The 24,205-nt window shown below is 38.4% G+C and overlaps 1 protein-coding gene across 9 annotated transcripts in view; it reads left to right on the top strand.

Annotated features, from left to right (window-relative positions):
• The window catches only part of ANO6 (anoctamin 6), a 209,952-nt gene that overhangs the window by 65,495 nt on the left and 120,252 nt on the right, over positions 1–24,205 (top strand). For 6 of the 9 annotated variants that reach the window (XM_002807084.7, XM_009003603.5, XM_054238149.2 and 3 more), the window contains one exon: positions 19,542–19,621. In XM_002807084.7, the coding sequence (XP_002807130.2) occupies positions 19,542–19,621 (80 nt within the window). Of the gene's footprint in view, positions 1–7,434; positions 7,589–11,020; positions 11,190–19,541; positions 19,622–24,205 lie in introns of those variants that run through there. The other 3 variants (XM_035255751.3, XM_035255750.2, XM_054238150.2) reach the window with 3 other exon arrangements.

The raw sequence follows: 24,205 nt of genomic DNA, 5'->3' as shown, positions 1-24,205 counted from the left end.
GCATGTTACATCCAGACCTGTTTCACAGGCAAGGATACACAAAGACTGAAAACAAAGGAATGGAGAAAGATTTACCAAACAAATGGAGCGCAAAAATAAATAAATAAATAAATAAATAAATAAATAAATAAAAAGCAGGAGTTGCAATTCTCATAGCGGATAAAATAGATTTTAAAGCAACAAAGATATAGTGGTAAAAGGATCAATGCAACAACAAGAGCTAACGATCCTAACACCCAGATACATAGAGACTTAGATTCAATGAGACAGAAAATTAATAAGGATATCAAGGACTCGAACTCAGATTCGGAACAAGTAAACTTAATAAATATTTATAGAGCTCTCCACTTTAAATACATAAAATATACATTCTTGTCAATACCACATCACACCTACTCATAGGTTTAAATGAAACATTGATTGGCCATTATTAATACCCTTTTTTTTTTTTTTTCAGAATAAAGCAATATTTTCGTTCACCCTCCCTCTCTCTCTTCCTCTTTCTTTCTCTCCTTTACTCATTTTTTTTTCTTTCCTTCTCTCAAAAGAAGAAATCAACTTGTAAACATCTAGATCCAGGTCGGCAATGTCTCTCTCATTGCTTGAATTCCTTCCTTCCCTTTCCTCCCTTCTTCCCTTCCTCCCTACCCCACTTCCTCCCTTCCTTCCTCCTTCCCTCCCTTCCTGCCTTTCTCCCTTCCTCCTTTCCTCCCTAAAAAAAAAAAAAAAAAAAGAGTCTTCCAAAGAAGTCCTTGGTTAACTTTGTCAAAGCTCATTGAGATGTCAAAGTAAGGTAAAAATGTAAAATTGGCATTAGATTTAGCAGCATGCAAGTCACTATGGACCTTGGAGCTGGCTGATGACTGGTGGAGGCTGAGTCCATGGTGGAGGAGTCCCAGCATACTTAGATTCTTATCAGTAGTAGTAGGGACTGTGTTACAATGCAGTAGGTGCAATGGAAAGGCTGATGAAAGTTATTGCAACTGTTTTGGTAACCTTTTATCTTTATTGTTTTATTCTGATTACAAAGCAGTATATTTTACAATGAGTCATTGTAAAAGTTTAAACATTAAAAAGTGCAACTGAGAATAATCTCCATAATTGCATTCTCTCATATATAGCTGCTGTGAATAGTTTGAGGTGTATCCTTCAAGATTTTTCTGTGCATGTGCTATCACTCACTGTCATATACACATTACAGAAATTGACTTTATTGCTATGTAGTCTGCTAAAGCTTGTATTTTTGTTTTGTACATTATAGACATGTCACTCCCTAAAGTAGATGCATACTATTCTACTATGCTGTAGTATTGTCTCGATATTTTAGTTTTACTTAGAAATTTTGGTGTCTCATAACATTACACTGAACATCTTACCATACTTATGCATATTTGTGTCTTTCCAAATGTGTACAGGAATTAAGTAGAATGTGTGGGGTCAAAGTGTATGCACATTTAACATTTTGATGGTGCTACATTTCCTAAGGCAGGGCTCTTTACTTTTTTAAGATAGAATAAATCTGAGCATGAAAAATGTTGACAAAGTTGAAAATGAAGCATAGGTTGAAGTCACAGTAAAAGGTGCTGCATAATCTATGGCAAGAAGGCCAGTGGGAATGGGAGCCATGGCATAGGAGGCTTTGGGCAACAATCAGAGGGAGTGTGCCACCTTCCCATGAGGAGGAGTGGGTAGTTAGGACAGGGTGGGGTAAGGCGGGGTCCTCAGTTACTGCTGTATTTCCAGAGCTTGTCCAGTGCTAATGTCTAGCAGGAGTGCAACAAACATTTGTTGGTTGAAGGAATAAATATAATTTGGTTGATTCAATTATAGAATTTAATGTTTCCATGTGATAGCATCTATTTTTTCTACTTTTTCTATATAATAATGGGAGTTAACATTTCCTACTGAAACTGGTAAAGGAGGAGTTAAATTTGAAAGGCCCTTCTTACTTTGTGAAACCAGTTGGTAAGGTCAGTTAGGACTCAGTCTAAGCATTTCTCATCTTCCTTTCCAATCAGCCTGCAGGGCCCGTTGATTCTAATACCTTAATGTGTCTGGACTCCATCTGTTTCTGTTTATCCCCACTACCACCATCACTGTTATTCCAGCCTGGGTTTTCCTATCACAGCAACCTCTTAGATGGTCTCTTACTTCTTCTTATGCGTCCATCAGGACATGGTTTAGGGGTGTCAAGGCCGAAGGAAAACTTTCTCTTTGCCTTCTGAAGGTTTGCTGAAAATAACTGACGAGAGGCAGATTAATAGGAGCAAAGGCATACAAATTTATTTAGTCATATTTTTAGATGATATGGAAACCTTCAGAATGAAGACCCAAAGATAGAGGGGAAATTGTCCATTTTTATGCCTAGATTCAACATAACCGGGCACAGTGGCTCAGGCTTGTAATCCCAGCACTTTGGGAGGCAGAGGCAGGCGGATTACCTGAGGTCAAGAGTTCGAGATTCAACAAAATATAGACAGCCATATAGAAACACAAAGGCAAAAAGGGATCTGATCTAATGCTAATAGACGGAGTGGGGAAACCCAGCAAGGCCTGTCTATCCAGACCCTCTTGGCCTTTCTGAGCAGAATTCTTTCCTTCTGGGTATGGGGATCCCATAAAATCCTTCTGGAATGTGGATTTTATGACATACAGTCAAACAATGTAGATCAGATAATTACTTTATGGCCACAATCTTATAGCCAGAATTTCTTTATCTCTACCTTGTCTGTATAATTTTGTAAAAATATTCCTCGAAAGGGATTCTGGCTGCCAGACTAACCTTTTAATTTCTGTGGCCAGCCTCAGGGGAGAATGGGATTGAGAGAGAGGAGGGCAGGAGGTCATAGAGAAACTTTTGCTTTTGAGGCTGCTGCTAAGGCCTTTATTTTAAAAGGGGTATTGTTTGCTGATGCCCAACAGGGGCTACCTCTTTCAACCCTCAGCCACGCTGCTTTAGGAGTCTCTTCTTGGGCTACCCCAGTCCCTGTGCAGGCATCTCTTCTCCCCAGATGGTCACTGGTGTGTTTTATTTACCTAAAGCCTTCACACGTAAATACCTTAGTGGCTGTGTTTGTATCTCTAAGAATTACTGTAATGTTTAGCTCATACTGCATGCTAAGTAAATGATAGTTGTTATATGTGAAAGTCTGATGCCTGTATAAATTTGGCATATAAAGGACAAGGACAAAAGCAGTCCTCAGATGAAACTACAAAGGATCAGTAACTTAAGACATTTAATCCTGGAACAAGTCTCAGGATTATTACTCGCTAGGGAGGAGCAATCTGATTTATATGTCATTTCTATTTCTATAATTAACAGGTTAAGTGCATATTTAAGACATTTTCAATAGCTTGAATCTCTAAGATAATTTAGCTGTATTCAGATAATCTGTTTGTTTTGTAAGATCTCAACTAAACTAAATTGTGATGTTTTCTAGAGTAAAAATGCTTCAATTTCCTTAGCTACATCTGGCCACCTGGAGAATATAATCACATGATTGAAGTCCAGGCTGGGATTCTAGAAGAAATGGCCTTCAGACCTATTAAATAAAGAGCTTCCCAATTTGGAGGCAGGAACCCTGCCTCCCATCCATTGCCACACCCCACCCCATCTATTGGGGAGAGTAGTAGGAAGTAGTTGCCAACTAGTACCTGAATATAATTTCAAGTTACACAATCAAGTATCAAAATATAATGAAAGAAGAGACATGAGGAGTTGATTATGTGGAGAAAACAGCATAGATTCAAGCCCCTTCTAAAAGTTTTATATTCAGAATTGAGAAATGTTGCAGTAAAAAGGCTACCAAGGCCCAGGTACAGTGTCTCACACCTGTAATCCCAGCATTTTGGGAGGCCAAGGTGGGTGGATCACAAGGTCAGGTGATCGAGACCATCTTGGCCAACATGATGAAACCTCATTTCTACTAAAATACAAAAAATTAGACTGGCGTGGTGGCACGCGCCTGTAGTCCCACCTGCTCGGGAGGCTTAGGCAGGGGAATTGCTTGAACCCGGGATGGGGAGGTTGCAGTGAGCCAAGATCGCACCACTGCACTCCAGCCTGGGTGTCAGAGCAAGACTCTACCTCAAAAAGAAAAAACTACCAGGGAGTTGTGTGGAGCACCTGCATCACTGGGACCGTCTGGAGAGGAGGTTGTTTGTTGTGAGTGTTGCAGGTTGAAAGAGATTAGCAACCCGTGGCACAGGGGCAGATGCTTCTTGTTGAGACTACTCCTCCCCACCTGAGGTCTGAGTTTCCCTCAGAAGGCTGCCTTATTCAGAGCACTTGGTGATGGCCTTAGTTAAGATAGCCATCACCGCTGCTACCCCTCAGGAAAAGAAAATGGCTGGGGCCTGATCTAGATGTCTTGTTTCTGAAGTCACCAGAGGCTACTGGGCTGTGGAAGGCTTAACAAGAATAAGGCTTCTACTGATAGGGTTGCACTTTACTCCTTCCATCGTTTACCTCTGAGCAGTGGCAGCATGATGGGAAGTGGCCAAATATGAATTTATTTATAATTTTTTTAAGAGATACAGATCTCACTGTGTTGCCCAGGCTGGACTTGAACTCCTGAGCTCGAGCAATCCTCCGGTCTCAGCCTCATGAGTGGCTGGGACTATAGGTGCATATCACTGCACTTAACTTGAATTTTAATTTAATCTTAACTGTAAAAGCATTCAATTATATTTGACCTAAAATAATACCCTGAACTAACAAAACATCCATCCAGAAGAAATTTTTATTGTTTCAGTCCATTATTTGACTGATGACTTAAAAATATCCATACATTCAAGATTTAAGTAGAGGGCATTATTTAGAAATACAACATAGAATGTTTAAAAGTGGAATTTAGATAGAGGTAATATGTTTGAGTTCTCGCTTTCAGTATTATACCAGATTTGCATACAGCTTTCCTAATCTTCAATGTGATGTAACATTTAATAAACTATCATTAGCAACTTTATTTCTCAACAGCTGTGTTCTAAAAGCTCTGTAGCCCTCTTTTAAAAATGAAAAGAACTTTAGGCAGGCTTAAGCATAGCATATTTTTCCCCTCTCATTTGCAATACAAGGAGCTAATGTTTGTCAAGTGTTTACTACCAGTAAGTAAACACTTCACATGCCACAATTCATTTAATTCTCAAGACAACCATGAGGGGGAAGTACTATTTCCATTTTCCAGGTGCAGACACAGAGGGGGATAGGAAGGTTGATCTGCCTAAGTTCACGTGGTTAGGAAGTGGTAGGTCTGGGATTTGCATCTAGGCCTGTCTTACTTCAGCAGCCAGCCTTATGTTAGTTATGCATTCATTTAGTCAGTCATTTAACAGATTAACGATGGAGCACCTAACATGGTCCAGGAACTATCCTAGGTGGCTGGGATTCAGCCATGAACAAGGTCTCTGCTGTCATGAAACTTACATTCTTAATATGTAATTATTAAGTGCTAAAGGAAAGTACAGCAGGGCAAGATAACAGAATGGTGGCTCTACTCTGGGGTTGCCTAAATGAGAGTTCCAGGGACAACCTCTCTGAGACAGGGATGTTGAACAGAGAGCTGAATAATGTGAGAGAGAGAGCTTCTTAAGACCAAGAGGGCAGTATAATATAGTGGGTAAAAGCATAACCTGTGACCTCCTGGGTTCAGATTTTGATTCCACTACTCATTAGCTGTGTGATCTTGGGCAAAATACCTGACTTCTCCATGCTTCTTCATCAGTAATAGGAAGGTAACTGTAGTATTTATGTTACCTTGCAGAGATGTTGTGAGGATGAAAGGCGTTCATATATGAACATTAAGTATTAAGATAATAAAGATCACCTCACATCCCACTACTCCTTATCCTTTTGCTTACATTTGTTTTTACCCCAATATAAGTCTTAGATCATATAATACGTAATAATTTTACATTTACATTGTTGTGCAATCATCACCACCATCTATCTCCAGAATCTTTTTCATCTTGCAAAAGGTTGGTACTGAAACTACCAATTAACAAATAACTTCCCATTCCCCCTTCTCCTGGCAGCCTCCATTCTACTTTCTGTCTCTGTGAATATGACTATTCTAAGTACCTCATATACGTGGAATCCTACATTCTTTGTCCTTTTGTGACTGGTTTATATTACTTACCACGATGTCCTCAAGATTAATCTATGTTGTAGTGTATGTTAGAATTTTCTTCCATTTTAAAGCTGAATAATACGCCAATGTATGGACACTTGAATTGCTGTTGTAAATGCTATTATCAACGTGGATGTCCAAATATCTGTTTGAGCTCCTACTTTTAATTCTTTTGGGTTTATATTACAATATATCACATTTTACAGTCTTTTTCACATTGAGATATATTGCTGAAATTTTCTGTCATGAATAGTCTTCTATAAATTAAAAATTGCATTATATACAATCATGTAGCTGTATCCTAATTTATTTAAGCAATCAAGTATTCTTTCTTAGAATTATAAGATCAAAGGGTATGAATTATTTTATTTTATTTTTATGTTTTTTTTTTTGAGACGGAGTTTCGCTCTTGTTACCCAGGCTGAAGTGCAATGGCGCGATCTTGGCTCACCACAACCTCCGCCTCCTGGGTTCAGGCAATTCTCCTGCCTCAGCCTCCCGAGTAGCTGGGACTACAGGCATGTGCCACCATGCCCAGCTAATTTTTTTGTATTTTTAGTAGAGACGGCGTTTCACCATGTTGACCAGGATGGTCTCGATCTCTTGACCTCGTGATCCACCCGCCTCGGCCTCCCAAAGTGCTGGGATTACATGCGTATTTTTATGTTTTTTTGATACATAGTCTTACTCTGTCGCTCAGGCTAGAGTGCAGTAGCACAATTTTGGCTCACTGCCACCTCTACTTCTCAGGTTCTAAGTGATTCTTCTGCCTTACCTTCCCGTGTAGCTTGGATTACAGGTGCCCGCCACCACACCTGGCTAATTTTTGTATTTTTTCATTAGAGATGGGGTTTCACCATGTTGGCCAGGCTGGTCTCAGATGATCCACCCTGTAACCAGGGTTAGAATGAGGCAACTGAGGCCAGTTATTGAAATAAAGAAATGTAATCAGCTCCTGGGCGAGGTTCCATGGTCCCGGGGAAAGGGGCCAGAGAAGTTGCGCCTGACTTCCGGAGACCTGGTGTTTTCTAGTGAGTGAGGGTGTCTTGACTGGTTATGAGGGAACAGGGTGTGAAAGGGGCAAGCTGCTATTGGTAGGTAGGCAGGATTTCTGATGAGCGGGCCACCCAGGGAGAGTGGGACCTGGAAGGGGCAAAGTGCTATTGGGCAGGTTTTGGCGGGGCTTCTTTTAAATTTTGGTGGGGTTTTCCAACGGCGGGCTAGGTGCCGAGTGCAGTTTAGTGTTGAGTGTAGATTCTGGTGACGAGTGCAGAAGTGGGCGTTGGGGAAGCCACGTGGTGGAGCTAGATGCTGAGTGCAGGGCTTGATGTCGAGCGCGGAGTGGTGAGGCGCAGAGAGGGATGGGCGTTTCTGAGCTCCCGGAGAGGCAACCGGCCTTACACCCTCCTTGACCTCACAAAGTGCTGGGATTATGGGGGTGAATCACCACACCCAGCTGGGTACGTATAATTTTAAAGCTTTTGCTATACTCACCAAATAGCTACCCAGAAAGCTTATACCACCCACACTGCCAATGTATGTTTATTCCCAGCACCTTTGCTGATATTAGATATTAATGACTACTTTCTATTCATTTGGATAATTAAAAGTGGTATATCAATTTTGATTTTCCTTTTATCCAAATTTAAGATTTACCTTCTGGGTTAGAGTTTATTTGTAGCTGATCACTGGGGGAAATACTGATTTGGTAAGTACTCAATTTGTGAGATGATGAGATAAAATGAAACCCTATGGGGTCCTTCCCTTTTTCCAGTCAATTAGTTTTTCATTCGAAGGTAATTGGCCAACCTTTTGCTCTGCTTTATATGACAAGCTGCTATGCTGAGATTTGTGTAATCTGTCATTGGGTGCTGAATATATTCTTAGTTATTACAGGTTCATAATTGCTTAGACTACATCCATAGAGTGCTGAAAAATAATTTTTTGGTAATTAATTTGGTTATAAAACCTGACAGAGTTGAACTCATTTGATGAAGACATTTGACCTCAACCAACACAAGACTATTTACCTTTTTTAGTAGCTCACCCTCAAATGAATATCTATATTATCTGGCTGCAAAATAATGAATGTGTTTGGGTAATGTGTGCTGTTCCAGACTTCACTGGGGATGTGTTAGTAATAGAAACAAAATATACATGTAAAAAATTTTTTTAATTCTGAAAAACTCCAAAACACTAGGTTTTGACATCAAAGGTTTTGGATAAGGGAATGTGAACTTAGTGTTTTTTTTTTCCCCCTTTCATTTTTATGTTCTCATTTCTTCTAAGCTGCAAAAACTGGTTTTGAAATCAGGCCTACTCTGGTAAGTTAACCGTGAAGTTATGACTCAAATGTGCTTTCAGCTGAAAGACAATAGGAATTTAAAGGTGGTGTCTTTTTTTCATCCCCAGGACATGTGCAATCACTATAATCTGGGCACTGACAGGTCAATGACTAGAACCAAGTTTCAGCTAAGCCATAACCAGTTGCAAACCCAGGATAATGTTCAGCTTTGAGCCCTGAGGGTCTTGTGAGACCTGAACCAGTTAGACTGTAAAGCAATAGTAGTAGTGTTCCAAGATATTATTGGAACATATTTCTACAATTAATACTGTTTGTCCTTTATAGACTATCAGCTGTCTAAGCCAGGCTTTTAAAATCAATACCAAATTGGCAAAATTAAATAACATTACTCTTCAGCTGTATGATTATTTTTAATGCTAAACCTAAGTTTTTAAAAATCTGTTTATTAAATGATAAAAGTTGGAGAAATGAAAAAGTGGATCCACAATTTCATATGAGATTGCAAGTGGTCCAAATAGCCAAAACAATTCTGAAAAAGAATAAAGTCAGAGGATTCATGTGTTCTGACTTCAAAAGTTAATGACAAAGCTACAGTAATCAAAATAGTGTGGTCTTGAGCACAGATATGTAGACCAATGGAATAGAATCAAGAGTCTGGAAATAAACCCACATTTTTATGGCCCAACTGGCTTTTGAAAAGGATGCCAAATATACTTAATGAGGAAAGAAAAGTCTCTTCGACAACTGCATTTCCACATGCAAAAAGAACAAAGTTCAATCCCACCTCACATCATAGACAAAAATTGACTCCAAATACATTAACCAAACAAGAGCTTAATTTAAAAACAAAACATAAAGGAAAATCTTCATGACCTTGGCTTTGGCAGTGGATTCTTAGATAGAACATCAAAAACGTGAACAAAAAAATTAAAAATAGTTAACAGGACTTGACAAAATTAAAAATTTTTGTGCATCAAGGGATATTAAGAAAGTGAAGACAACGTACAGAATAGGAGAAATACTGGAAATCATATCTCTGATAAGTCTTCAATATTCAGAATATATAGGTAACTCCTGAACTCAACAAAAAGACAAAGACTCAGTTGGAAAATGGGCAAAAGACTTGAGTAGATGTTTTTCCAAAGAAGATTTACAAGGAATGCTCAAAATCATTCACCGTTAGGGAAGTGAGAATCAAAGCCACAATACCACTTTACACCTACCAGAATGGCTACTATTTTTTTTTAATCAAATAACACATAAAATAATAAGTGTTGGTGTGTATGTGGAGAAATTGGAATCTTCATCTGTTGCTGATGGGAATGTAAAATGGGGCAGGCATTGTGAAAACAATTTGGCAATTCCTTAAAAAGCAAACATAATTATCATATGACCCACAATTCCAAATCCTAGCTATACACCCAAAAGAATTGAAAACAGGGACTTAGATACTTGTATAACAGTGTTCATTGCAGCATTATTCACAATAGCCAAAAAGTAGAAACAACCCCAGTGTCCATCAACAGATTTTCATACCCTAGAAGGCTGAAACTGATGTTTATCTTCATTGACAAATTAACCCACCATCTGTGGTTTTTCAGTTGTTTATTTTAAATGATATCAATCTTACACATTCTGTGTATAAAGACCCTAACTCCACAGGACGGACATTTTGGGATTTAAATTATTAAGGCTATCATTCTTTTAGCAATGTCATATTTGCAAACTTTTATAGTTTTGGCCTTCAATTTAAAAAGCCTAATTTTAAAGTGCTGCCTATGAGTAACTTGAATAAAAACAAAATATAAAAAATTGAAAAAAAAAAACTTCTAGGGTATGAAAACGGTATAGTGTATCTATACAATGAAATATTATTCAGTCATAAAAAGTAACAAAGTTCTGATATATGCTATAACTTGGATATACCTTGAAAACATTGTAAGTCAAGTAAGCTAGAAACAAAAGGACAAATACCATATGACTCTATTTATATGAAATATATTAAATAGGCAAGTTCACAGAGGTAGAGGAAAGATTACAGATTACTAGGGACTAGGGAGAAAGGGACGGGGAAATAGGGAATTCGTGCATAATGGTTAGTTTCTGGGGTGATCAGAAATGTTTTGGAAATGGTGGTGATAGCTGTGCAACATTGTGAATGTAATTATTGCCACTGAATTATACACTTAAAATGGCTAAAGTGGCTTTTTTTTTGCTTATATATTAATATATTACTGCAATAAGTATTTTATAAGATGGTAAGAGAACTTATGAATTAATGGTGAATCTCATAGGTTTGCAGTGTACATTGGGTTTTTCTATAAAAGCATTAGGTAATCCAGTTGTGTGTGAGAATGAATAATGTGATAGTTGTTTCCAGCTCTTCAAAGGACACATGTTTAACTTCTAGATGTATTTTTAGAGCTGAACTACTGGAGCTGAGGAGGCTTATGGGAATAGGGAAAGAGTTTATAAGTAGAGCCGAAACAACACCAAACATGGAAATGTTACAAGGTGGAGAAGATTGTGCTTACTGAACTCTTCTCAGGAATACTGCTATTTGTAGATGATAGAAATCCTCAGAGTTGTCACTTACGGTAGAGCTAGGAGGGTGAGAAGCGTAAAGGATTTACCAAATTGTCCATTTCCCTTTTTTTGCTGTGGAATGTTTCGTGCTGTTGGTAAGAGCATATTCCTGTTTGGTGAGTTGCTGGAACAGTGAGCAGTGGGCAGAGTACAGCGGAGGCTCCTTTTTGGTAAATATTGTCCAAATATTTGATGAGTATTTGGTCTTGAAGGGACACTGTATTATTAGTCTGCTTTGTGTATGTATCACAGTGTAGTGCAATGCAATATGGTTCTGGAAATAGAAGCACTCTCAAGCAATTCATTTTGAGGAATTGAAAAGCACTAGTAACTGTACTGGAGTGACAACAAATTTATATAATTCCATCATTTGTTCATTTTCTCATTTGTTTATTCAGTATCTGTAATATGCAAGGTATTGTTTCAGGTTCTCAGAATACAGAGTTGAACAAGACAGTAGTTTGCCCTCTAGGAGCTCATGGACTAGTGGACAAGAAAAACAATGACCATAAGGTGTGATAAGAAGGATCGACACCTATCTTTTCCCCAGATTTTATCTTCTATAGTGGTGAGCAGTTGTCAAAAAAGTAACCATGTGATAGTTTGGAATTCTGTTCAATGTGAGCTGCCAATTTTGCTTATAAAAATCACTCTTTTTGGCTGGTCTGAGTGCAGTGGTGTTTACAACTAATTGATCACAACCAGTTACAGATTTCTTTGTTCCTTCTCCCACTGCTTCACTTAACTAGCTTTAAAAAATAAATAAATAAAAATTAAAAATCACTCTTTAAAAAAAAAAAATTTTTTTTTTCCGTAACTGGATGCCCAACTGGAAAAATACTATATTTTAATAGATAATAATGCAATGATTGAGTTTTTGGCTCTACCTGTAATGATACGGCAGGTTTTACTAGACATGCAAATTAGTGCTATTGGAGCATTCAGTGGAGACAAGTAACTTAACCTGGCACATAAGCAGTGCCATTGAAATATACATGTGAAGGAAGAGTAACACAGGGGCTATAGGAGTGTGCATTCCAGATAGGTAAAAGATACTTAGGATAGGTTGAAAGTAAAAAGAATATAAGGTAGTGACTTACCAAAATACTGTTAGTGAAGGAAAGAGAAAGGTTAAGAATGGCTTCCCCTTTTGGCTTGGGGAATTGAACTCACGATAATACATCATTCAAGAAGGGTAGCACAGCAAAGGAGAACCTTTGAGGAAAAGCATTTTTTACAGGAATGCAGAGAGAATATTTATTAATTTTCTGAATCACCAAATGTATAGTACTGGGCCCTGGCTATGAGTCAAAAATGTTCTTACCCTTCATGAAGTTTACATCTTCATGAATGATTCTTTACTTTCTTTCTTTTAGAAACAGTAGCTGAAGTGGGAATGATAATTGCAGAAATATCTTTGTTGAGAAGGGGGTCAGGTGCAGGGAGGGAGAAAAAGCTCCTGACTTCCTATGGGAACAACAAAGAAACTATCAATTTGAATTTGGAATTTGCATTCTAGAAATGATTAGAAGAGAATGCCACTTTTTTTTATGTAAATGTTAAGTCATTGAGTTTACTTGCCAGTAACAAACTGGGGTAAGAGACTGATCCATCCAGATTCAGACAAGCAAGGAAAGACATTCCTGATTGACATTTCTATTCATTAGAAACAAGTAACCAACATTGCCCCGAGTGTTGTAGTTATACAAAAATATTTGCTGAATTAATGTTATCCCTTTCTATGCTTAAATTTATTTTAATATTTAAAAAGGGAATGAAGGACAGGGATTATCAAGGTAGAAGTCAGAAGGAAAAATTGGTGCCTAATGAGGCAAAGGATGATAAAACAGATTAAAAAATGAAGTTAAAATAAGGATGGTTATAAGTACTCTATAATGTTTATAGAGTACTTAAGAGTCTTCGAGCTACTTTCCTATGTATATGTAATTTAGCTTATTCTCCACAGTGATCTTCTAATGTAGGCATTGTAATTTGCATTTTATTGGTGAGGAGACTGAGACTTAGCGTTAAGTGCTGTGCCTGAGCCACAGGCTAGACCACGTAGCGCTCTCACGATGCAAGTCCGTTGTCCTGTGTAGCAATACACAGCCGTCACGCTTTTGAAAGTGACGCTTCTGTCTTCATATTTTATGTTTTATTATTAACATTTCTTTGCATTAATAAGGACTGGCTCTATTTAAAAATCTCATTGTAATATCACAAGGCCTGTACTCGGCAAGCCTACAACCTCTTGCTAATACGGGAAGTAGAATTTCTCTCACTTCATTGTTCACCGAAACATAGCAAATCCTGTTAAACTGAGGCCAGAGGAGATATTGGAACCCGGAGAACAATTATGACTACCGGAGAATGATTCAGGAACAGGGGGTGGGGATAGACTCAGCTAAAGTGATATGGGGAATGAGACTGGGCAGGCCCAACAATCCGGAAAGCATTAAGTGACGGGAAATGGTGGGCCCCATATGTGGTTGCACTTATTCTTTCTGAATTTTTTTTTTTCTTTTTTGAGACTGAGTCTCACTCTGTTGCCCAGGCTGGAATGCAGTGGCGCAATCTTGGCTCATTGCAACCTCCACCTCCTGGGTTCAAGTGATTCTTTTGCCTCAGCCTCCAGAGTAGCTAGGATTACAGGCATGCACCACCACACCTAGCTAATTTTTGTATTTTTAGTAGAGACGGGGTTTCACCGTCTTAGCCAGGCTGGTCTCGAACTCCTAACCTCAAGTAATCCACCCACCTGGCAAAGTGCTGAGATTACAGACGCTTAAGGCTGGAGGGCAGTGGCACGGTCTCAGCTCACTGCACTTCTGCCTCCAGGTTCAAGCAATTCTTGTTCCTCAGCCTCCTGAGTAGCTGGGACTACAAGCATATGCCACCACCCCTGGATAATTTTTGTATTATTAATAGAAACAGGGTTTTACTACATTGTCCAGGATGGTCACAAACTCCTGGTATCAGGTGATCCACCCATGTGGTTGCTTTTAGAATAATAACTGGTGAATACTGGCATTCAGGTCAAATATCAGATGTATGCTGAGATTTCAGTTTTCAGAGGCTTCTATCAAATAGATGAAGAGTTTCAGGTAGAAGACAGCATGGTAGATCTCTAGACATCCTGCCCAATTTGGATATGTGAACATATCCTCATTTACAAGGTGATACGGGCCATTCCTTTACATTTCTTGAGTTGTACATTGACTAGATCACAGAATTCCCAAGGGTAGTTTCTGTACCCTCCTCATCTTGGTATCTGTACTTAATATCATCTAGCACATGAATCCCTAGCACATGAATCCCTGGCACACAAATGTCTTTAGCCACTTGCCAGAATATTGTATCTGTTTATCCTGTGGAGCTTTCCCATTAGTTCTAATTGTGAATGCTATATAAATAAGTTTCACTACATTTGTTTTTTTCTTTTTATTCAAATTGTGTAAGTCTGTTATATCTCTGGCTATATTGAAGCAGTTATTTGCTGATTTTAAAAATTTATACATACAGTGCTGTTTTAATTTCTTATCAACTTATATCTAACATCAGGAATTCCTTGGATTATTCACAGCAGCTCAGGAGACAAATTAATGTATTTAAAAATATGTGCAATTTGGGGATCAGACAGGTTTAGATTCCCATTGTGTCACTTTGTGTGGTTAACTTCATTATTCCTCATCTGTGAAAACAGGGACAAAAATAGGATTAAATAAGATAACATTTAGAAGTGCCAGGCACAAAATATTAAGTACATTTTTATTTACATTTCTTCACATCATTGAGTCTATTACATGAACTTAATTTATTTTTATATAGTGCTTTATTTCCTTTTATAACATGCTTGTAAATTGTCATTTGTATCTTTGCCCAACTTTGTGAGATAACCAGAGAAAGTAATATCATCACTAGCGTTAGATAAATAAATTTGAGAATAAACATTGCTGAGGATCCTGCAGCTAGGAAATGACAGAATCAGAATCTGAACCCAATCAATCCCCTTAGTCTGTACCCAGTGCCCTTTGTACCAGGCCCTGGTATATTTTACTTGCTCTCTCTATATATATTCACTATCTCTCTGATAATTTTAATGGCAACCAATCCCCCTAACAGATGAGTTGTTGGACCCAACCACCTGCCATGCTAGTAGTGCTAAATTGGATAAAATGTGGATGTCTAATTCTGATTAACTTTATTCCTAGGGCATTACATGTTAAGTATATGGGGTTTTAACCATGAATTTCCTGTGAGATTATTTTGTGTTTTCTAAGTTATAAAATTGTAGAAAATGGCTGTTTTTTTTGGCCAGTTTATATAAGTCTCCAACAACTTTGCTGTATGGATTTTCTCTTTATTGTGTAATTGGGACAATGAATGTTAGTTACTCCATTTCTAATTCTTAGATAAGTAATCATGTGAACTGCAGAGGGCTTTCTACTGAGGCTTCCAGTGTGGTGTTATTAATATGACTGGGCTCTAGAAATTTCTTATGGGGCCCTTCATTGTGGACTATCAAAGAAGTAAGTCCAGAAGTGGTACCACCAAAGACTTTTTTGCTTCAATTTCACTGTACTAATTGCATTGATAAAATTTTTTAAGTATGCTCCTTTATTTTCCACTAAGTGTCATGTAATTAATTCCATTAAATTTAGGAAAAGAAGCTATTTAGTGGGTTTCTTTTGACCCACATCATCAGTTATTCAATGTTTATCTATAGTAATCCAATTGATAGTATTCTTACAGTACTCCATAAATCTGTCTAATGTGCCACTTAGAAATGACACTTAAATTAACATTATGTTTTGGATTTCTTTCTTCAAGAAGAGGGAACCTTCTCTGGTTCTTCTTGGTCTCCCTAGGGCCTTACAACACAATATCTGTTCAAAATATAAAATAGATTTTGAGTGTTCCTTGAACCTGGTTTTCAACTGCACTTTCATTGTGCATCCATACAAAATCCCATTGACATATCAAGACCAAGGTTTTTTTCATCACATTAGAGTATCTAGTTTTTAGTTTTCTAGTCAGCCTTTGAATGAACAGGTGACATAGAGGTCCCAAATACTGTTGTTCCAGGTGCTGAAATTAAATGAACTAATCATGATGCCTCTGAAGACAGTACTTTTGCTGTATAAGGCTGAGGCATAGTGACAGTACTAAAAATACATTTCAAAATATTATCTTAAGAAAAACATGATTTTAAAAAGGAAATTAACATATTTGCCTTTTCAGAATATTTTCTTGATTCTACTCATTTTAATAGAAAGCCCTCGGAGTCACCTTGATTTTGACTATTTTTGCTGAGAAATGAACTTTTTCAGTTGTGTTAGATTACCATAAATGAGAATATCAAACAGTAACTAGAGCACTTTAGTAGTGGGAGTATAATTATCATATTGGCCTCATAAATCATTTGCTTCCCAGCCCTGTATCAGGTCATGAGAGCAACAGCTGTGGCTTTGTTCCACCTAGATGATGTTTTAATAAAGCCATTTCTGTTTTTATTCACTCTGATTTACAGTTTCTTCTCTGTATTGTCATTAACCAGTGAATCTATTAGTTTCCATACCAGCAGAATGACTAAAACTATAAATAGTTCTGATTTCTTTCACAAATCCGTTCAAGCTACATAGATACCGTTTATTTGATAGAATATCTGGGTAATCTTGTTTCTCATGTCTTTAGGCACAGTGCATACTTTCTTAAGCCTGTCCTCATTTTTAAGGAAAACCAACTTTAGCAGCTCTGTTGCATCTGCTGACCTCAGATAGATAACAGATAAATTAGGCATCTAATCATCTAGGAATCTAGATAAAATGTCAAGTCACTCCATCGGATTTATAATATGGGTGTACAAAAAAAAAATCTACAGTATTATAGTTTGTTGTTGGCTGGTTCTGTCAAAAACCAAAATATCATAAATACCATAGATATAATTTCTTTTAACATCTGTCATAATTCTATAAAAAGATTAGGTCTTCCAAATGTAAAGCAAGCTGCACAACACCAACATAGAACACACTTATCCTAGCCTAGCATATAAGCACATTTCAGCAAGTTTTAAAGATGGTCTGTAGGAGTGTAATTATCTTGGACTGCTGTTGTACTGGAATAACCAGTTTAGTATGTTACAACTCTCTCAGTATAACAGACTGTGCGGTGATTACTGTGGCCCTGCAGGAGTTCTCAGAGGCAAGCACCTTAATTTTGGCAATGGTTGCAGCTCTTCAAGCCTTTGCTCATCTCATCTGTTTCCTGTTGCTGCTTTGGTTCACACGTAGGGGGTCCTAATGAACTCAGTTTTTCATAAGAGTTAGAATCAATTGATTGCACTGTCATTTCTACTGACCCTTCTTTTCAGGTCCTAAGTGTACAAATATGTGAGGTATTTTTTTCCCCAGATTCTGTGTGAAGCTGAAATTGAGTCCAGATATTAGGAGATTTTTTAGTGAGGTGCCAAACCTGAGTATTTGGTAACTGAATTGGCTGAATTGTTGGTTGATTTTGGTTTTGTAAACAATCACATAGAGATCTCATAATTCTGCTCTATATGTCTGTTGAGGTTTCTTTTTTTCGGTCACTGAAAGGAATTTTTCTAGATCAAAAAGAACACAGCCTTCTCTTCTACAAACGTTTTTAATGTATTAAAGAAAAAAATAGTATGCATTTTAAAAAGTCACTGCAAAGCCAAGATAAATCACACACAATAAAATTAAAAGAATCATTTTTATTTTTGAGACAGTCTCGCTCTTTTACCTAGGCTAAAGTGCAGTAGCATAATCACAGCTCACTGCAGCTTCAACCTCCCAGGCTCAAGCAATCTTCCCACCTCAGCCTCCCAAGTAGCTGGGACTAAAGGTGCCCACCACCATGCCCAGATAATTAACAAAGGTTTTGTAGAGATGTGGTCTCACAGTGTTCCTCAGGCTGGTTTCAAACTCCTGGGCTCAAGCAGTCCTTCTGCTTTGGCCTCACAAAGTGCTAGGATTACAAGTGTGAGCCATTATGTCCAGCCAAAAGTAATTTTTAATAGTTTTATACTCAGACTCTCCAGTGTTGAAGAATAAGTTCTTTATTGCTGGTTTGTCCAAGTTAGTATCCAGTCGAAGACCATATATATTGCTAGTGGTTACGTCCCTTAGGGCTCTTTAAATCTGATCTCCCTTTTTAATGTCATTGACTTGTTGAAGAAGCTAGACCTATTGACAAATGAGAATATTTATTTAAACTTATTTAAATATTTTTATTTAAGCTTACTTAAATATTTAAGAATATCTCTTTATTTAATTCAAAACATTTTCTTACATAGGAAAAATTCTATTCAAATTTTTCCAAGTTAAAAAAGAAAAGTTCTTTACATCTCATTTGTTTACACCAGGATCCAATCCAGAAGCACATATTGCAAATGATTGTTTTGCTCTCAGTGTCTTTTAACATGGAACAGCTTGTTTTATTCATGTCAATCACTTGTTGACAAGATAGAACTACAGCATCTTGCAGAATGACCTACTTTCTGGACTTCGTTTCTCTCTCTCTCTAACACTGCACTTGTCCAATATGGTAGCCCATAGTCACAAATGGCTGTTGAGCTTTTGAAATGTGGCTAGTCTGAATTGAGATATGCTCTGAGTATAAAATACACACTGGATGTCTAAGACTGAATACAAAAAAGACAAAAATTTCACAAATAGTTTTTATACTGATTACAGGTTCAAATGATATTAGGGTAGTATGGGTTAAATAAATTGTTATTAAAATTAATTTACCTGTTTCTTTTTAAAAAATGTATCTACTAGTAAACTCTTTCCGGCTCCCATTATATTTCTGTCAGATACTGCTATTCTAACAGACTAAAATTAGCCAGGCGTGGTAGCTCATGCCTGTAATCTCAGTACTTTGGGAGGCTGAGACAGGAGGATCACTGGAGGCCAGGAGTTTGAGACTGATTAGCCTGGGCATCCCAGTCTCCAGGCATGGTAATATGCACCTGTGGTCTCAGCTACTTGGGAGACTGAGATGGGAGGATTACTTGCGCCCAGGTGGTCGAGGCTGCAGTGAGCTGTGATTGCACCACTGCACTCGAGCCTGGGTGACAGAGTGAGACCCTGTCTCAAGGAAAAAAGAAAAAGAAAATTGCTACCTGCAAAGGGCTTCCACAGCGGTACCCTGAGATGTAGTAGAAAAAAGAACATCAGTAGGCCAAAGTGTTCCTTAGCTAGACTTTTGTTACATTTGGTTGCTGTGTACCAGCTAAATGATTTTCAGTGGTAGACCTCACCTAGAGAATTTGAAGACCTAGTGTCCTACAACCCTGGCATTGTCTAGTAGATCCAATAGATGAAACAGCTGCTACAGATATTTTAATATCCCTGATAGCTGAAAGTGTTAAATAATATAAACCTGTCAATGTGCTACAAATGCTAATAACCTAGTGCTACTGATTTAAAAGTAAAGGAGTATGTGAGCCAATGCAAGTTTGTGCTTTATTTGTTTATATATCCATTTATTTTTAGTGTTGGAAAACCTTGGACAGACAATTATCTCCGATTTGGGATCACTGGAAAGTCAGCAAGATTTTCGAACCCCGGAGTTTGTGAGTACTACTACTTTATCTTAAATTTTTATTGGTTAGCTACGAGATTTTTCACAAAATGAGAAAAAAGTTTTTTTATGATTTGATTCCTTCGGTGGCTACAGATCTTAGGCCAGCGACTGTGGGTTCAAAGCTCTGGTGTCTCTGGGGAATGGCTTGCTGAACTTGATTGCCTCAGCATCATGCTCTATATGTTTGTTCTTCATATTGTTCATGTAATTCAAATGGGAATTCATTTTGCAATAAAATAGCATCTTGTTTCTGAAACTCCTGTTCCATTCATTGATACCATTGCTATCAGTATCTGCTGTTAGTACCTCTGGAAAGCAGTCTTTTTTTTTTTTTTTTTTTTTTTTGAGACGGAGTTTCACTGTTGTTACCCAGACTGGAGTGCAATGGCACGATCTCGGCTCACTGCAACCTCCGCCTTCTGGGTTCAAGCAATTCTCCTGCTTCATCCTCCTGAGTAGCTAGGACTACAGGCATGTACCACCATGCCCAGCTAATTTTTGTATTTTTAGTAGAGACGGGGTTTCACCTTGTTGACCAGGATGATCTCGATCTCTTGACCTCGTGATCCACCCACCTCGGCCTCCCAAAGTGCTGGGATTATAGGCATGAGCCACCGCGCCCGGCCTTGGAAAGCAGTCTTTAAGCAAATACAGGTACACTGACCAGTGCCAGTCACTGGTAACGAACATAGTCTACTTTCCCTTTCATCCTGGAGCTTTCAGTGATACAACCTACATGTATCTTGTAGGGCTAGGAATATTCTGTTGGTTGTTACTACCAAGAAGGGAGCTAAATGCTCCCACTAAATTGGGCTCATTAAAGATTAGCCATGGTTCGTACCCTTAAGGAATTAAAAATCTTATTAGATGCTACTGTGATTTTATTAATGCCTTGTTTAAAGAAAATTAAGCACATAGGATGCCTTATGCAAAATATCCTTACCAAATAGATTTTTACATTAGGCTCATTTGAGGGGGTGGGGTCGGGAAGAAGTGTTACTGTGACTCATGTATCATATTATTGCACCAGATGTGTAGGAAAAACATGTCAGGATCCACTTACATTTCCTGATTTTTGTCCCTGTTCCAAATGGCCTACCACTTTAGGAATGCAGAAATCTTTTTTGATTTATTTTCAAAGTGTGATACCATCACTACTCCGGTAATTGGCAGAGCACAATTGTATTATTGATAAAGACAAAAAAAAAAACAAACCTTATTATGTGCTTTTTTATTGTTCTTGCTCACTCTTTATGGACTGCCTGATCAACTAGAGAGTGCTCTGGACTGAAGAGGGATGGCACATAAAACTGTATCCACAATGCCATTTAATTTCAAAGTGTGGGACTCCTGTGGTGTTCTAGCAGATTGCCTACTGTGAAAATCACCTGGATATAATAGAAAGGCATAGTATTCAATGACTTCCCCATTATATTCAATAAGATTTCTGGTAAAGGGAAATTGTGAATGCCCACCAATAGTCCTGTATCTTAAAGCATCAGAACAGTTTTATGGTTTTTTTAACTTTTGCAGTTAGAGACCAAAAGCAGAATTGACACAGATATTTTACATTTGAGTGTGATATTGGTAGACACTCATGGAGCTGCCGCTTTTTTTTGTTTTTTTTTTTTTTAGCTGCTTTTGTCGATACTTTTAAAGCAACATATCTAATCTAAAGAGAGGTGTGTGCAACAAGGTGTTGAAGTGCCTGATAAACGTATGCATAGTTCACACCAATTCCCTATGTGAAAATAAAAGTATTTTCCTCAAGAACAGCCTTGAGTGTGTTGCAGTGCTGGAGACCAACAAGTCTCAGCAGTGTTGTTGCCACAGATAAGGCAGATACACCAATAATCTTCCTCTACCTTCAGCATTAACTTCTTGACTACCACATTTTCATTTTGAAAGTGGAAGACAGCTAGTCTAAGCTAGAATGACCAGGGGTAGAACTCCAGGCTCACAGAGTACATTTACCTTATTGAAAGACTTATTTTCACAGTGAATCTCAGAACACCCAAGCTGGAAGGAGATTCTTAGGCTAAATCCCCACTTTTTAATTTTTCACTCATGTTTAGAATTATTGAGAGTCATCCTATTGCTAGACTGCATTGATGGCATTGAAAACTGTTAATATCCTGATGTCTGTGGTTGATATCAGATTTCTGTATCCTATTATCTTTCTCTAGTTATGGGTTCATAACATGTTCAGAAGGGAATCTGAGATTTTCTTTTGCTTCATAGATTTTCACACATCTCATCTCATGCTCATTAAGGCCACTTCTTTGTGTAGCATGTAAATAGCTGCTTGTGTTTTCTCCTTAGCATCAGCCTAGCCAGTGTACTCCCAGTTTCACAGTAAACATGCATTACCTAAACTGCTATCTCCATGGTAAACAAACAGAAGGTATAGAAGTGGTGCCTTGAGAATAGGGTGCCCAAGGGAATCAAGCATTATATTTAAAATCAGCTCTTTTTATAGGCAGAAGCTTACGGCATCAGTGAAAATGGGTGGCTCCCTATAGGCAGGCAAATGCCAGGATAAAATCAGGTAAGTTGATTCAAGCCACATTTTAAAATAAGAAATGGGTGTAACAGTACAAAACTGGGGGCAGAAAGCACCAAAAGACAAAGCAAAATTGCAAAAAGAAGACTGAAAAGAGGCATAAAAGGAGCTGAAAAATCAATATACTATTTTTCTCCATTTGGCATTTTGGAAAGTCCAACTGCAGTTTGTGGAGTTGAACTGAAATAAAGCAAAGCCTAGTTCGTGTTTACTCAGGCCTTATCCTCAAATAGTTCAGATTTTAGAAGGATTAAGAGCCTAGTGTTTTTAGACAATGGGATGTATTTATAGAGTTTGGCTAACAAGGAGACTAAAATGCTTATCATTATTAGTTCATTTCCTTCAGAATTTCTGTTTTTCTTTGAAACAAGGCCTAAGAGAACACTGCCAGTTGAATAGTGTTGGCTGCCAGCATCATAAGCCCGTTAAAGTTTTCCATCACTCAGGTGCTTCTTTTTTTTTTTTTTGAGAGGGAGTTTCGTTCTTGTTACCCAGGCTGGAGTGCAATGGTGCAATCTCGGCTCACCACAACCTCTGCCTCCTGGGTTCAGGCAATTCTCCTGCCTCAGCCTCCAGAGTAGCTGGGATTACAGGCACGTGCCACTATGCCCAGCTAATTTTTTGTATTTTTAGTAGAGACGGGGTTTCACCATGTTGACCAGGATGGTCTCGATCTTTTGACCTCGTGACCCACCCGCCTTGGCCTCCCAAACACTCAGGTGTTTCTAATGTGACTAGTTGGGTAAAGCCAGCACTGCTGTATAGTGTGCATAAATCACAGTGAAATAAATGCTGCTGTGAACTTCCCAAATGGCCTGGAGACCACAGCCTACCTTGCTCTTGGCAGCATCCCCAGTGGCTTCTTTTCTCGCTCACTACAGAGTTTGTTCATTGATTACCTGTCACCTGCATATCTGTGTTGCTCTTCTCCAGCTCCTGCCCCACTTTTCAGACTGAGGCACGTAAGTTTAGCCAAACTAGGCAAAAGTGGTAAGTGGTGAACACAGATGTGAACATAAGGTGCATGTGTTCTTGCTACACTAAAGCTTATAAGGAACTGGGAACATGTTGAAACTAGAAACTGTGAAATAGACACACTCCCTGGTAAGGTGGGTTTGTGGGTGAGAGTCAAGGTGAAAGGAAACTGGCAAATACTGGCATTAGAAAGTCACTTGATGCACTTTGGGAGGCCGAGGCGGGTGGATCACGAGGTCAAGAGATCGAGACCATCCTGGTCAACATGGTGAAACCCCATCTCTACTAAAAATACAAAAAATTAGCTGGGTATGGTGGTATGTGCCTGTAATCCCAGCTACTCAGGAGGCTGAGGCAGGAGAATTGCCTGAACCCAGGAGGTGGAGGTTGCGGTGAGCTGAGATTGCACCATTGCACTCCAGCCTGGGTAACAAGACCGAAACTTCGTCTCAAAAAAAAAAAGTCACTTGATGATCTTGCTATGGTCAAAAAGTGTCTCAATCCTGATTCAATTTTTGTTTAAGCAAAATGAAATCTGTTTTATAACTTGTTTCATTAACATTTGGTCATGAACATTTTCTCATGCTGTTTTGTTTTCTCCAACATTGTTATGGTCTCTGACATTTGTTCAATATATTGATAAGCATAACTTACCCATTGTTACTTTGAAAGCAGTTAGTTCAAGGAGGATGTAGTCAGGAAAGTGGTGGCATAGCTGGATGCTCTGGAACTGTGTGAATGATGACTATCATTTGGGAACATGGATGAAAATAGATTAGGTGCATGATGATTCTGGGGAAGGGAATTGGTTACAGTAAGGCTGGAAACTGAGTATCAAAGACTCAGATAACTTTGTAGAGTTCAGTCTTAAAAGTAGAGACTGCAGAAATAGGCCATGTGATTCAAACTGAGGATGGGGAGCCGTCCACATGGCGATGGAGCAGATGAATGCTGTTCTGCAACATGGTTGCTTGCAGGATATCCCACATTTCCCCTGGTTTGCCCAATCCCAGGTCTGGTTAAGAGCAAGGGAGA

Source organism: Callithrix jacchus, chromosome 9, assembly GCF_049354715.1.
Source record: "Callithrix jacchus isolate 240 chromosome 9, calJac240_pri, whole genome shotgun sequence".
Lineage (NCBI taxonomy): Eukaryota > Metazoa > Chordata > Mammalia > Primates > Cebidae > Callithrix > Callithrix jacchus.
This window is presented reverse-complemented; position numbering and strand designations above follow the sequence as displayed.